This window comes from Anabrus simplex, chromosome 3, assembly GCF_040414725.1.
Source record: "Anabrus simplex isolate iqAnaSimp1 chromosome 3, ASM4041472v1, whole genome shotgun sequence".
In the NCBI taxonomy this organism is placed as follows: Eukaryota; Metazoa; Arthropoda; class Insecta; order Orthoptera; family Tettigoniidae; genus Anabrus; species Anabrus simplex.
This window is the reverse complement of record NC_090267.1, coordinates 272,985,119-273,002,260: the sequence shown is the minus strand read 5'-3', so window position 1 is coordinate 273,002,260 and position 17,142 is coordinate 272,985,119. Positions and strand designations below refer to the sequence as shown.

The 17,142-nt window shown below is 37.4% G+C and overlaps 1 protein-coding gene across 2 annotated transcripts in view; it reads right to left on the bottom strand.

Moving 5' to 3' along the window:
* Positions 1 to 9,586: 9,586 nt before the first annotated feature.
* LOC136866242 (LIRP) overlaps positions 9,587 to 17,142 on the bottom strand; it is a 151,393-nt gene continuing 143,837 nt past the window's right edge. For both annotated transcript variants that reach the window (XM_067143036.2, XM_067143035.2), the window contains exons 2-3: positions 11,789 to 11,978; positions 9,587 to 9,932 (exon numbers count right to left, since the gene is read on the bottom strand). In XM_067143036.2, the coding sequence (XP_066999137.1) occupies positions 9,736 to 9,932; positions 11,789 to 11,978 (387 nt within the window). In that variant the 3' untranslated portion in view covers positions 9,587 to 9,735. The remainder of the gene's footprint in view (positions 9,933 to 11,788; positions 11,979 to 17,142) is intronic.

Sequence of the window (17,142 nt, the reverse complement as noted above, 5' to 3'; positions counted from 1 at the left end):
ACTTATTATTTTAATCAAAGGCATTTTTGTTGACAAATGGGCTGCAGCAAGAATTAATGCTAGGATGAGTTCTTGGTTCAAAGTAGTTACAGGAGAAGATGAGGCAAATATTTTTCACTTTTTTGTTCATTATACATGGATCACTTACTAAAAGATATAATGGCAGGGAGGGATTCAGTTGGGGGAAATGTAATAAGCAGATGGCCTATGCTGATGACTTGTTCTTAATGGAAGGCTGTGCTGAAAAGAGGGGCAGTGAGTATCATATGAAATTAGCATTTCCAAGGTTTAGTTTAGTTTAGTAATGTTTTATTTTACCTGGCAAGATTAAGGCCTTCAGGCCTTCTCTTCCATCTAACCAGGTTAATGTGATGTTGCTAGGGAAGAAACATAATGAGACTGAATGTCAGGTCAGGAATACAAAACTGGAACAGGTGATTCATTTCAAGTATTTGTATTCTGTTAGGATGGTAGTATACTTAGTGAAATTTAATCAAGTGCAGTAAAGCTAATGCACTGAGATCACAGTTGCTGTCAAAAAGAAGTAAGTTCTTGGGTTGAAATTATCTTTACACTGTATTTTTCTGACTGACTTTGCTGTATAGGAGTGAAAACAGGGTAGATTTTGGATGGAAGTAGCAACAATAATTGATACAAACAGGTAGTAGGATCCAGATTGAGTAGACGAATGAAGCTGCCCTCATAAATCAGCTTTAGAGGTGGTGGTGTGTGGCAAATGGAGGAGGATAGTTTGCCTAGGAGAATCATGGACTTGATCAAGGAAGGCGAGAGAGTAGAGGGAGACCAAGGTGTTGATGGTTAGACGTACCATAGTTTTTAATGATTAGGTGATAAGAGGTGTGAAACTAACCGAGACCACAGGGCTAGTTATAAATAGGGGATTATGGAGGTGTTTAGTTAATTCACAGAGACTCGCAGATTGAATGCTGCAAGGCCTACCAGTCTGTGATGAAGATATGTTATTATATGAAGTTTGGCAAATTTTCATGTGAATGTTCTCAAAAATTTGATTGAACTTTCAAAGTCATAGATATCATTATCACCTGATAACACAAACAATAACTTTGATTGAGTCCATAGAGGTAGAAAGTACACTATGATCTAGACAAAGAGGTTTCAATCTTAGGCCTGTATTCACAGTATCACTGCATACCAACTATCTACAACATTTGCTGGTTAATGTTGATTCTTATGCTAAAATGTTTGTTTTTAATCACGTACACAGATTCTTGTGTACCCAAGCAATAGTAGAACTAGTTCTCCTTGAGGTTATTGGTAATTTGCTATTGGTGAGATAAATTTGATCTATTAACTAGAAATAAGTTATGTTAGTTTGTTGGGCCAGGGGTTATCACATATAAATACCAAACCTCGTGGTGCAACAGCCTCGAATGGCCATGGCTACCAAGGTTTGTGATTAGTTGCAACAGAAGGTGAGTCTGTATGGGTTTTCCAGTACCTGTGATTAGTACCATTGTGAGAAACACCATGGTCTCAGCGTTGCTTGTGATTAGTACCACTATATCAGCGAGACCATGGGTCTGCGTTGCCTATGATTAGTACGCACTATAGGAGGAACACCACGGGAATACCGGTGTCCGTGATTAGTACACCTAGATGAGAAACACCGTGGGTTCGCGTTGCCTATGAGTGGTGCCATTATGTGAGAAACACCATAGGTCTGCATTACCTGTACGAAGTACAATACTTGTAGGTAGTACCATAATGTGTGGAACACCGTGAGTCTATGCTACTTTGGATTAGTACCACGACATGACAAATACCATGGTTCTACTTTACTAGCGATGAGTACCAATATGAGGGGCCATTGACCTCGATTTTGGACCCCTTTAGACAACAAGTATCCTCGATTCAGGATTGTGCTCTAGAAGCAGTCTCTTGGTCAGTAATACTATTCTTTATGATAGTTTTTGGGTCGGATCCGCTGATTGTTTTAAATTCATATTCATCCATTCATTCTTCATCATCACGTTTTCAATTCTGGTCAGTGGATGATTTTGGACTTTTAAATTGTCATTACATTTTGTTTATATAAAAAAATCCTTTGTAAATTACATTTTGTCTCATTTCGTACCATTAGGGGATGATGACCTAGATGTTAGACCCCTTTAAATAACCAGCATCATCATCATCATCATGACAGTTCACTTATATTCTGTAAACCTGGTGTTCCAAAGATCCAGTTTCCTCTGAACATCCCTCTCATTTTCTCCCCAAATGGCAACATCAGTCAATCACCAATGATCTGCATTTAGGGCAGACGCCTAGGTGGCAGATTCCCTATCTGTTGTTTCAATAATTTCAAGGAATGTGGAAATTTATGGAATATCTTCCTTTTTAAATTATTCCAATCCCTAACTCCTCTTTCTATAAACAAATATTTGCTTCAATTTGTCCTCTAGAATTCCAACTTTATCTTCATATTGTGATCTTTCCTACTTTGCCGGGGTGAGTGGCTCAGATGGTTGAAGCGCTAGCCTTCTGACCCCAACTTGGCAGGTTCAATCTTGGCTTTGTCCGATGGTATTTGAAGGTGCTTAAATACATTAGCCTTATGACGGTAGATTTATTGGCACGTAAAAGAACTCCTGCAGGACAAAATTCCGGCACCTCGGCGTCTCCAAAAATGGTCAAAAAGTAGTTAGTGGAACGTAAAAATCAATAACGTTATTATAAACTTTCCTACTTTTAAAATCTCCACTCAAACTTATTTGTCTGCTAATGTCATTCCAAGCCATCTCTCCGCTGACTGCTCAGAACATATCACTTAGCTGAGCACCTCGTCTACTTTCTCCCAAGTCTTCCCAGCCCGAACTTTGCAACATTGTTGTAATCACCCAGAAAAAATCACACTGCTTTTCTTTGGATTTTTTCCATTTCTCGAATCAAGTAATCCTGGTGAGGGTCTGATACAGTGGAACCATTCTCAAGTTGGGGTCTTATTAGAGATTTAGCTCTCTCCTTTACAACCTTACTACACCCCTAAATACCCTTATAACCATGTGAAGATATCTGTACCGTTTGTTTACAGTCCTGCTTATATGATTATCCCAGTGAAGATCCTTCTTTATATTAACACCTACGAACTTTCAGTGATTCCCATAAGGAACTTTCCATCCATCGATGCAGTAATTAAAGCTGAGAGACTTTTCCTATTGGTGAAACCTGACCTTTAACTCCATATATCATACACCATTGCCTGCTGTCCATCTCAAAACATTCTTGAGGTCTTTTCACAGTTTGTAACAGTATAACATCATCCAGTTCTTTACTCATATCATTTATATATGTAAGAAAATATAAAGGTCCAATAATACTGCTTTAAGGAATTCCCCTCTTAATGATTAGAGGATCAGATAATGCCTCACCTACTCTAATACCCTTTGAGTTCTATTTTATAGAATTATAGGTACCGTACCCATTCACTCGCTCTTCTGTCTAGTCCTATTGCACTAAATTTTGCCAGTAGTCTCCCATGATCTACTCTGTCAAAAGACTTCGATTGTTCAATCAATATGTTATTATTGTACCTTGTGTATCAATTTCTTAATCAGAAGTAGGTGTTAATTACTATAAAATGGTTTAAGAGTTCACTGCTTACTTTGATCTCCTGAATCTATCTGCTATATCTTGCTGGAATCCTGCAAGTTGAGCTTAAGTGGAATAACCTTTGCTAAACCCGAACTGTCTTCTGTTGAACCAGTTATTAATTTTGCAAACATGTCTAATATAATCAGGAATAATGCTTTACCAAATCTTACATCACACATTTCAAACTGACTGGCCTGTAATTTTTGGCTTTATGTTCATCACTCTTTCCTTTGTACTGAACACATAGGCTACTATAGCAACTCTCCATCCATATGATATAGCTCCTACATGCAAACAATAATTGAATAAGTACTTCAGATATGGTACTATATCCCAACCCATTGTCTTTAGTATATCCCCAGAAATCTTATCAATTCCAGCTGCTTTTCTAGTTTTCAACTTTTGTATCTTATTTTATATATTTTAGTTATCATGAGTAAATTTCAATACATCATTAGTATTAGTCACCTTCTCTATCTGGATGTTATCCTTTTAGCCAACAGTCTTTACATACTGCTGACTGAATATTTCTGCCTTCTCTAGATCTTCACATACACTTCCCTTGTTCATTAATGTTCCTGGAATGTCCTTCCTGGAAGCTGTTTCTCTCTTAAAGTAACTATAAATACCCTTATATTTTTCACTAAAATTTGTATGACTGCCAATTATGCATGCCATCATGTTATCCTTAGCTGAATTCTTTCACTAGATTCAATTTCCTAGTAAGTTTCTTCAATTTCTCAATACTTCCACAACAATTTCTAACTCTCTTTCCAGCCTGTACTTCCTTCTTAGTCTCTTTACTTCTCTGTTTTAATATATTAGGTCTTTACCATTCCTTACCACCTTTAAAGGTACCACATGCCAGTTTTCACAATCTTTAATAATTGTTTAAACCCATCCCTCAGTCTGTTTACTACATTTATATTTACCATTTTCCACCTATTATAATTACTTTCTAAAAATCCCCTCATACCTGTCTTATCAGCCATATGGTACTGCCTTCCTTTCTATCACATTTATTTTTACTACGACAAAAATAGCTTTGTGATCACCAATACCATCTATTAGTTCAGTTTCTCTATGGAGCTCATCTGGCTTTACCAACATCACGTCCAGAATATTCTTCCCTGTAGTTGGTTCCATCACGTTCTGATTCAGCTGTCCTTTCCAGATTAACCTATTTGACATTTGTTGGTCATGTTTTCTGTCGTTCGCATTACCTTTTTAATTGACATTTTGTAAGTTGAGATCACCTGCTACAATCATGTTCCTTTCTATATTGTTTCCCACATAGCTGATTATCTTATCAAATAATTCTGAATCAGTGTCTGCACCATCCTTTCCAGGTCTAACATCAAGCTGCCTATTATCTTACAAGATGAGCCTTACACCTAGAATTTCATGTTTGTCATCTATAACTTTTTTGTAGCGTACAAATTCTTCTTTCACCAGAATGAATACTACTCCTCCTACCATTGCTATCCTATCTCACTGACAAACACTCCAGTTCTGTGAGAAAATTTCTGCATTCATTAAATCATTTCTCAGTCATGATTCAACTCCTATTACAATATCTGGCAAGTATATAGCTATTAAATTAATTATATTCCTTTCTTTGCAGTACTTCTACAGTTCATCACTAACATTTTTATGTCATCCCTATTTGACTTCCAGATCCCTGTACTCTTATCACTGCTCCCTAGTTCACCCCGTTTCCCTGAATATACATCTCTATAACCCTGAGGTTATAACACTGAGGTTCAAGTGAAGGCCATCATCAGCAAAAATAAGTGCCTTGAGATCTTCATTTATTACTTTGAGTTCCATTATAATAGTGTCTATGAGTGTAATTAAGAGCAATGGGGAAAGAGAACTCCCTTGTTGAACACCTCCACTCTTTCGTTAATTGCTCATAACTCCTAGGGAAAAAAAATCCACTCAAGATTAATCATATCCTCTCCACTAATTGTCATAGAACTAACTGTGCATTTCATGGCTTAGTTAAAGGAATGGGAAGAGTTATGAACAAAGTTGATATTTAACTGCTTATTTTTTAAATAAAAGAGTCATTTATACAATCTTCATAAGTGATTTTTTTTCATGTACTGATTTATATCATAATTTGTTGGATTTTCTTTTTTCTTATCTCGTTTTATGTTTCTTTTGCTTCCTTCTTTTCTTTTTACCTTTTTTTTTATAATGTAGGGGTATTTATGAGATTTTTTCACAAGTAGTGCTTAACAAACTAAATTCCAGGCTGAACTCAAATCCCATGAGCAACATTTACTGTTTCTTAGCCACTTTTGTATATTACCATTAGCAAAGTATTTTTTTTACATTGTTTCGGTCTCTTAGGACTAAGCTTATGGTTAACACTTGTCAGCCTTTCTGGATTTTTAGTCTCTTTGGTCTTGATGGAGAATGCAGTTTTTTGCAGTTCGGACCACTCTTTGCCATGCCATCTTCTCACTCTTTCTGGAAGATCCTTTATGCTGTGTACCCAAGTCCTAAACTTTCTTCTTTCTTGAACCAGTCTCTCGTAACAAGAATATCTTGTGATCAGTTAGAAACAATATTTTCTTGTAGGCCTACTTTTATTTGGATGGTGAAAGTTGGAATTACGTTTACCAACGTTTTCATGTGAGGCAAATGCTGGGACTGTACCATAATTAAGGCCATGGTCACTTCCTTCCCACTCCTAGCTCTTAATTCTTAGTTAACTCTACACAAATAAAACAATGTTTCACAAACTCTGCATCACCTTGTCGTTTATGATAACAGTGGTTTCTTTGGCATTTTTGATGAAGTCCAGAAGTTAATTTTGCACTCCCTTCAGAGGAGCAAAGTAACTAATACACAGAAGAAACATTTTGAGGTTATTCCTATTTGATGCATCCTTTGGTAAATAAAAATTTAGCATTTTGTTTAAGGACATTTTAGAACATCTAAAGAAATTACTTACGCTTCTTAGTGCAAGTACGTTCTTCACTAGCACTTCAGCTTCAGTGCGTCCACACACAAGTTTAGAAGCGATCACTGAATCTTCAAAAATACTTGACATTATTTTATTAACACAGTAGTTTAAGTAGCTTAAGATGTATTTCAGTGCATGATACACCAGGCTTAGCTCACATGAGTCAATTCTATTAGATTCATCTTTGTTTTTGAGGTTTACAAAATAATTTGAGAGTCTGTTTCCATTTCCCGAATTTAATTTTTCTTTCTCCTTATGAACTTTGCCTCTTTTAGGTCATTTTGTCCCCCATAAAAAATACTAAAGTGCTAAAATTCCTTTTTATACAATAGAATATGCCTGATGTTCATCTGGAACAAGCTTAACCAACAAAAATAGATCTTCCCACTTCTTCGAATAAACCAGATGATGCAAATGTAAGGAATCTTCTTTGATGGATATTTTTATTATCACTCATTTTGAAGTGTTTGGTTTCTGAATAGCCATGAATTGCTTCCCTTATGGTCATGTACACAAAACACCAAGCCCATACCATCCTGTAGATATTAGGCAGCATTTGAGTTCTGAACTAGAAGGCTCGCTTGCCCACCATGATAATGGCAGAAAACAGATGGTTATAAAGAAATGGGACACACTGCAGTACAGTTATTTCACACTTAAGTAAACTCTGTGAGAAGACTCGTACCAGAAAAGGCATTAATATACATGTGATGAGAAATCTTGCATTGTGATCTCAAACACCCAGACAGTGTGAAGAATTGAATGCTGCTTATGCTGGAAATAGCATACAGGTGCAGTTAATTTCTGACAGTAATATTTCCGCTTTGCAAAATGAATCAAATGATTCTCAGTGCACGAAACATTAAGAGTGACCTAGTTTCTTGGACTAATATCATATTGATTGATTGATTGATTGATTGATTGATTGATTGATTGATTGATTGATTGATTGATTGGTTGGTTGGTTGGTTGGTTGGTTGGTTGGTTGGTTGGTTGGTTGGTTGGTTGGTTGGTTGGTTGGTTGATTGATTGATTGATTGATTTTGATTGATTGATTGATTGATTGATTGATTGATTGATTGATTGATATGTGAAATGAAACCGTACTTTCTTTGATAAATCTATTCATACAAGAGTACATTGCACACAATATAACTATTCTTGCACAAGTTAAAAATAGTTGTAGAACTTCAAACTTCAAATATAAGGGTTCTCCTCAACAATTGCAGTTAGGAAATGAATGGAGAAGAACTGACTTTGATGAGGAGAACCAATTTTTTTGAAGACAGCATTGTATGAAGATGTAGAGATTGTCCTAGTCCTGTTGTGTTTCACTTGTTTGTTCCCATTACTTACAGATATGTGTAAAGAACTGGAATCACAGTTAAGGATTTTGGAAAGATTATTTTATACTGTATATAGCAATAAATAAATGACAGGATTATGAGCAACTGCAAAAGGACCTCAACAATGTTGTGAGATGGACAGCAGACATTGGTTTAATGGTAAACCATCAGAAAAGTTAGTTTGATGAGGTTGATGGGAGTCACTATTAATAAAATGCAAAGCAAAGTCATCTCCGTACAGGCCACGAAGGCCCTTGGATGGGTGAAAAGTAAAGGCTTCCACCATCCGTAACCTCGTCACTTGGGCATGGTAGGATGGTTAGCTCTGCGCCTGGCCACCTTTGCCCCAGCAATTGATGATGATGCTTGTTGTTTAAAGGGCCTAACATCTAAGGTCATCACCCCCCCTCCCCCAAAGGAATTAACCTGGTACTCATTTTTGGTGTAGGCTGAGTGAACCTCAGGGCCATATGCACCTCTAGAAGTTGTTTCTTAAATTTTTCAACTTCCTGATGGGGAATCGAACCTACAACCTTCTGGGTGAACTACCTACCTAGGTGTTAATATAAGGAAAAATTTTCTTCTTCTTCTTTTTTACTTTGCTTTACGTCGCACCGACACAAATAGGTCTTATGGCGACGATGGGATGGGAAAGGCCTAGGAATGGGAAGGAAGCGGCCGTGGCCTTAATTAAGGTACAGCCCCAGCATTTGCCTGGTGTGAAAATGGGAAACCACGGAAAACCATCTTCAGGGCTGCCGACAGTGGGGTTCGAACCCACTATCTCCCGATTACTGGATAATGGCCGCACTTAAGCGACTGCAGCTATCGAGCTCGGTAGGAAAGATTTTCATCAGGGTAATAACATTAACATGGTTGTAAATAAAGGTTACAAATCTCTTCATGATGGTATTTAGGGGTTGTAGTAAGGATGTAAAGAAGAGGGCATATAAGCCTCTGGTAAGACCACAATCAGAGTATGGGTGCAGTGTATGGAACCCTTACCATGATTACTTCATTCGAGAACTGGAAAAGATGCAAAGGAAAGCAGCATGATTTGTTCTGGGTGATGTACAACAAAAGTACATTGTTACACAAACTTTGGGCAGGGGAGACTTGGGAGTAAGGAGATGAGTTTCTCAACTAAGTGGTATATTCTGAGCTGTCAGTGGAGAGATTGTGCAGTATGGTATTAGTTAATGAATAAGTTTGAAGGGAGTTTTTAAAAGTTAGAAAGATTATGGTATGAAGATAAAAGTTAGAATTAAAGAGGACATTTTGGAGTAAATATTATTTTATAGTGAGAGGAATTATGGATTGAAATAATTTACCAAAGGAGATGTTCAGTAAATTCCCAACTTCTTCAGAATCATATTAGAAAAGACTAGGTAAACGACTGCAGATCAAGATTAGGTACCAATCGCTTTTCTAAGATTATTTTGACATTTTTTGCTCAGTATCAAATTCCTACGTTATATTTGACAAGTTGACCTTCATAATAAGCTTCCCCACAATCTTACTCTCACTATCATGAGATAATATCAAGATGGATGTAATCTTCTGTGTCATTAACAGCTTCCACTTTGAGGATAGAAACACAATTAACATACTCAAGTAACAAAACATGGTCTTATGTTTTACACTTTTTTTATTTGTAAATAATGATTGTGAAATGCATCAGACATGGTTGTTTGGTAAGCAGGAACATGAAAAGATGAATGTTGTTCAGTCCGTTTGGCAGAAAAGACAGTGTTGATGACGATGTTGAATTGTTCATATTTAATTTGCACCACAGTAGCTACTAAGTTCTTTAAGGGTACAACTTTTCCGACAGCACTCGTCATAAACTCCTCTTGTCTGCCGCCTAAAGGAACCAGAAACTAGTTGTGCCGAGTTCACACGCGAACTGAATGGGAAGAGGGGTTCTTCAGGCACTGGTGGTGCTGGTATCCAGTATCCATCGTCCATTTCAGAATCTGGGAACAATATAAAAAGTATTACTGAACAATTCTTCTTATGTTCCTAAATTTTATAGGTTTAATTGGAAAATTGGTATACAGTGCTAAAAAATGTTTTGCATATTCTAGTTTGGTGTACTTTGGATTTTGTTATGTGCATGATGTATATACATTATACATTATGAAGTGTATATACAAAGAGAAAGTACATGTAGTCAGCTATGTAAAAGCAATGGAAACACAATAAAAGCACAAAGTTAGTAGTGTGGGATTCAGAACACAAAATTATCTGTACCATGTGTAGCCACTTTAGGGCCTGAGACATGTTTGAACAATACAAGGCATACTCAGAACCAAAGAATCCAACTTGTTTCAGGGCAGATTATCCCACTCTTAGATAGCAGCTTCAGTGAGTTACACTGGGCGAGTCGGCTGTACGGTTAGGAACATGCGGCTGTTGAGCTTGCATCCGGGAGATAGTGGGTTCGAACCCCTCTGCCGGCAGCCCTGAAGATGGTTTTCCGTGGTTTCCCATTTTCACACCATGCGAATGTTGGGGTTGTACGTTAATTAAGACCACGGCCACTTCATTCCCACTCCTAGCCCTTTCCTATTCCTTCGTCGCCATGAGACTTTCTGTGTTGGTGCACATAAAGCAACTTGTAAAAATCAGTGGGTTACTGAATGTTAACAGCAGGATTAGTATGGTAGGCAAGTGCTGCCTTCCATTCACGCCATGGATGCTCAACAAAGTTCATGTCCGCAGAACATGCCGGCCACACTATTCACTGTAACCGTGTGTCTCGAGGAACTGATGATCCACTCTTATTCGATGGGCACGAATATTATCATCCACTAGTGTAGATCCCTCGCCCACAGTGGCAGCAAATCCTGTAACTACAGTTTGTCCATTTCTCATCGGATTTTCTCCAGACTCTGCCGCAAGCAGAGTGCAAGCTTATGGTAACCTCATCAGAAAAGATCAAATGCTTCAACTGTTCCTGATGTCATAGGCTATGAGTTGTTGCCCACATCACATGACCTGTCCTGTTGTATGATTTAAGGGGAGCTTTTGTCACAGTTCTCCAACATACAACCAATTTTTCTCTGTCTGATCTGACACGTTCACTCCGTTGGCCCTCAGAAGATCCTAGCAGAACACGATGGCAGTTGCAGTGGGCCTACAACATGTTGAAAGTAACAAATGCTGATCCTCTCTTTGACTTGTTTTGCATGGGTGTGCTGTCCATTGTCGATCAGAAACTGTTTGTGTCTTCCTGAATTTTTTCCAAACTCTCTATCACTGTGACTTACTCCAACATGAGTGGCAACATCCACTTCTTGCCATCCGTCTTGCAGCAGCGTCGCAATTCAAATGCGGCCAGTAGCAGAAATGGGTACTCTTGCCATGTTTCGTTCAGTCATACACGTGTTGTCTATATACCACCGACCTTATAAATGATTATGTTAAACCAAATGGCAGGACAAATGCCTCCTATCAAACAAATAGTGAACCTGATCTAGGTTTAGTGGCGCTATGTGTCTCAGACATCGGCCTGCAGTTCATACTGTAAACATGTTTCAGATTCTGTGGCATATAGACTACTGTGTGAAGTCATCATATGTATAACTTTTTTGAACATTGTAATAAGTAATATTATAAAACATTATTTTGTATTTCATCATCCATATATAACAATCTTTTTTAACATGAGAATTTATTGTTTTGATTTAACATGTTTAGTCTATATTATACAATTTATCATTGCATTTCTATATTTCCAAATACAGTACTCATAGTACTGTGCAAAACTTCCTTAATTCTCTCACTTTCCCCCCGATTTAATAACCCGAAAGAAACAATATTTCCTCACCTTTATCGGACTTCTTGAACATGGTGTTGTAGACTCCATTACAGAGAGCTTGCAAGGCATTGGACAAGTTCCTTCCACAGTACTTGCCACTATTTCTTTTGTTGATTTGGAAGAGATCTGACTGAGCTTGTGTGAGAGTGCACAGGCACACGGCGGTGAGAACCAGTAGTCGCAAGCAGATGCTCCACATCTGTAAAAAGACAATAAAAGGAATTGTAAGGTATTTCCTCATAACAAACTTTAAAAACCTTTTACTTCTTCTTGATTTATTGTTGCTATGCATTATAAATTCAATCTTTTTCCTAAAAATGTGGATGGATTGTTTTTGGGGAGGTTTGATTTTTCATAACAGAGTAAATTTACTATTGAAATGAATGTGGATAATAGGTAACAGCATTGTAAAGGAAAGATATTCAAACTGTAAGAATAGGCTAAAGCCTTAAATGAATGAAGAATTTTTTGATTTCTGATTGTTCCAGAATATTTTTGATTACTTGTAAAACCTATTTTTAAGATACTGTTGTATCATGCTACAGTACTTTCAGTTAGTTACAGCTAGGAAAAGCTCATTTAAACTGGTTAAATAAGAAATAATATTTTTCCTCAGATATTTCATTTTTGAAAACTGGTTGTACTTTTATCATCATAGACCTTCATATCATGATATATTTTAAACCACTGGGATTAGATTTTGAACATAGATACAGGGCCCTCTATCTCAGCATGTGACACCTTGAGATGAATTTCACCATTTTGATGTAATATTGTTACCAAGGCCAACATGAGATCAATATAACTGGACTTGGATCCCAAGTAGTCAAAGGAGTTCTATGCTCATTGAAGGTAAAATCAGTTAATGACCAACATAAACAGCTTATTCAAAATAATAATAATGCCATTTGTTTTCATGCCCCACTAATTATTTTTACAGTTTTCGGGTGTGTTGAGGTGCCAGAATTTAATCCCACAGGAGTTCTTTTACGTGCCAGTAAATCTACCGACATGAGGCTGACTATTTGAGCACCTTAAATACCACCGGACTGAGCCAGGATCAAACCTGCCATGTTGGGGTCAGAAGGCCAATGCCTCATCTGTCTGAGTCACTCAGCCCAGCGCTTTATGATGTGAATTATATTTTTGTTATTTAATATCCCTGTAGTTTTTCTTTAAATTATCATTCAAATTTTATATCATGGCTAGATGTTACTTGCATGTGTGTTCATGAATTCTTGTTTAGTATTTCATAAACATGTTATGTTGGATTTGTTGTGAATTCTGGGCTTGGAAAACTGCTCTTTGGTCACTGTAATTTCACCTCCCTCTACTTCCTGTCGATGAGATTGGTGACGACATGCTGGAGAAACTCCTCATTATCTGATGGAGCCAAGATATTTTTTTAGAGGAATAATAATCATTAATCATAATGGTCAGGATCATCCTGCTACCTATGTGACAGTAGACCGCACTACCTGTGACTGTCTGGCCAAGGGTCTGGCGGCCAGTACCAAACCAGACAAACTGAGAGAGAACCAACAGCTGTGGGCGGAGGAGTTTTCTGGAAGCAGGTTTTAATGAAACCTGTATGTAGGAAATGATACATATATGTATCACAATGCTGCTGCCTTGAACATTGGATAGGGAACCATCAAAGGTTATTGTCAAATTGCTTTCAACAGTAAAATGAGCCTTGAATGTAAACAAAAACCAAGACATAGACATCTTTCTATGTATAATTCGGCTAAGGATGGCGGTGATAAGCCTGAAGTGAAATGGAATTATTCAGAGAAGAAAACTCCCAGGTGGAAAACCAAATTCAAAATAGCAACATTAAATACTGTAACACTGACTGGTAAATGTGAGGAGCTTGTAGATATCATGGAAAGAAGAAAGACTGAGATCCTTGGACTAAACAAAACAAAGTGGAAAGGGAAGGAAATAAATTGCTGTGGAAAGGTTACAAACTCTACAGGGATGGAAATAAGAAGGAAACAAGGTATGGTGTGGCATTCTTAATCAACAATAACATCGATGCTATGGCTGATAGTGAATATGTTAATGAATGAATTATTAAGCAAAACACCCTGACCATTGTTCAGGTTTATGCTCCATAGACTTGTTGTAGTCAAGAAGAATAAGATGACTTTCTTCAAGAATTAGAGGACCACATCGAACAAGATAATACTTGTTATGAAAGACCTAAATTCTCATGTGGGAACTGTAAGGACAGGATATGAGGCAGTGATCAGTGCTCATGGATATGGGAATGGGAACCATGAGGGTGAATGTCTCCTTGACTCTTGCATGCAAAACAACATAGTAATCAATAACGCCTGGTTCAAAAATCAGCTGAACCACAAGATTGCAAGGTACAGCTGGAATGGAGAGCAGAAATCTCTTATTGACTATGTTATTGCAGACATAGTGGATGAAACATTTATTAGAGATGTGAAAGTGTTGCCAGGAAAAGTCAAGGTAGTGACCGCAGGTTACTAGTAGCCACCTTAGGAAGCATCATGGTTAAGAAGATTAATACCAGGCATAAACCTAGGATAACAATTTGGGAATTTGAAAAACCAGATAGGTCAGAATACCAGATGAAAATTATATACCAACTGCCCAAATGTGAAGTAGGAGTAAGCGAATAAGAATGGCTTGGATTTAAGAAAACCCTGGTGGACACTGTAGTCAATATTGTGGCAAAACAAGTTGCAGAGTAAGAGAGAAAGAAATCCCATGATGGAATGAAACTGTCTGAACAGCAATGAAATGAATGAAATGAGGAAACTTAGAGATAGGGAATGTCAGAAAGGCATGGCAAGGAATGGAGAAAAGATAGAACAACTCAGTCAACTGTACAAAGACCCGAAGGGTAAAGTGATGAGCCAGTCTTCTCTGTCTCGGTAAGTGTTTTGAATGTTGTTGGCCTCGAATTAATCGGGCGTATGATTGAAGTCCACCTTAGGTAACCTATTCTGTATTTTCTTCTATGTATGTCATGCAGATGACCTAGATGTTTGTTTCCTTTAAACAACAACCATCATCATCTATGTATGTGACATTTCCATCACCAGAGGGCAGCAAGGTTCCAACCTTGCAGTTAATATTTTCTATTCCTTTCTCTCCTCTGTTTGTGTATTCTTTGGGAACTCTGTCCTAGGCTGAGAGGGGAACATGGTAGCTTTAATGGGTAGTGAAACATTTTTATGATATCATCAAACCTTTAGTTGTTTCAAGTGTTGAGTATTGGAAGAATCTCACTTACTATGGCCCATTTGCTTTGTTCTTATCTCTTTGGTTTTGTAAGTAGAGACCTACCAGTTTCCTGATATTTTTAAAATATTATTTTGAGCTTTGTGTGTGTAGTTTCATGGTTGTCCAGCATGTTTTAATCAGAGCTCTTTAAAGTAACTTAGCTTCTTTTCATTTGCATTCAGATTAATACTTTGATGGCATGCTAGAAATGCTTTGTGCATTTACCTAATTTTTCCTTGCCTGTTGCTTTATGATGTGTTTTGTGTAGCTCGTTTTTCCCTCCACATTATGGCTGACATAAGGTTTATGTTTATTGTGTGTGTGGGTGTATGTTTCTTGTTATTTAGGAGCCTTGGTTGTTACCTTACTTCGTTCTCTACACCTGGGATTTGTCTACGAGTGTGGTTTATGGCCCCAACCTAATATATCTCCCAGTTGTGTGCCTTGATTAAGTTCATCCAGGCAATCTCTTTGAGGCTATATCCAGGAGATTATTATATTAGTTGTGTGGTATGTTATAGTGGAATCTGTGGTGTGGGTTTTATTATGACAATGTCTCTCGAGAAGACATTGGTTGTGAGTACTGACATTTGGGCCGATCACAATATTGTATCCTTTGGATTTGTGAAAATGTTTCGACTCCTTTGTGGGTCGCTTTCAGGTTCCTTTCATTTATGATTGATGGCTCTGGTGGAAATGTTTTGACTCCTTTGTGGGTCGCTTTCAGGTTCCTTTCATTTATGATTGATGGCTCTGGTGGAGAGTAGAGTTTGTGTGAATGTTAAACCATATGGCATTGCACATTCCATGGAGGAGTGTGTATTTTGATACTGCTCCTTATATTATTTTATTCATATTCTTATCTTTGTCTTTGATGTTTTCCTTGGCTCCATATTTCATTAATTCTGGTTAGTTATTTATGCAAGGCACCATGGAAATTTTCTTTTGTTTAGCTTTCTTTTATTTTCACATGGCCTCCCTTTTGGTTTTTGATCTGCGCAGAGCGCACATTTTTCTATCCGCATTTGGGCCTAATTTTATGTCATGTTTCCCTTTCTTCATGTTTGAATATTCTTCCAGGGATCCCATACTGCTTATATTGTTTGAGTCTTCTTTCTGGGGTCCACTTCATGAGCTGATGTGAAGGCAGTTCATGGTATAATATTTTTATTTCCTCGGTAAGGTCTGAATTGGTCAGGCTTTGTGATTCAAAATATAAATTAAAGAGAGTTGGATCATTGGTGGCTTCTATAGACCTATATTTGACATTAATATTGTTTTCTGTGGGTGTCAAATACATCATGTTACATGCACATATGTGAGCCCACCATTTGTAAGTAAAGCAACTGCATGTCTGTGAGTATTCCAGCATCATTTTCATCTGTTTTATTTGAGGCCTGCCCGTTTTTATTTTATTGTACTGTTTTAGTTTTTAATAAACATGTTTTGCTGTACCCTCTTTCATTTCTGTAGATCGCCTTTACCTAGACAGATTTTATTTGTATAGGACAAGCAGGTTCAAATTCAGACTGTTTCATATGTCTGCCCTGGTTGGGATCTGATTCCTTCTACTGCATCTGCTAATTCTTATATGTACTTTGTGATTTTGACTGTGATATTTTTGATTGGTATGATCTGGGTAGGGTTCTGTTTCAGTGAAAAGAATCATTTCCAATGGGAAAGAGAAAACCTGGACTGAATTCACACAGAAACTAGAAGAAGGCAGCAAGAACAACAATAAACTGTTATATCAAGTGGTGAGAAGTAAGAAAAACCACTATGAAGGAATAAAGGCCCTGGTGAAAGAAGATGGAAACATCACTTGGAATGACAATGAGATGAGATGGGACAGTATTTTGAAATATTATGTAATGGTGAAAATGTAAATATCAAACAACAGAAGACCATGGCAAAATAAATTATTCAAATTGTGGAGCCCCTTCTAACATGGATGGAAGTGGAAAATGCCCTAAAGAGCATGAGTAAAACCAAGACAACAGGCATAGATGAGGTAAGTGCCGACATGATCAAGGCTGCAGGAGTGCAAGGTTTGTGACAGTTGTTTAGAGCCTTAAACACCATTTGAAAAGAAGAAAAAGTAC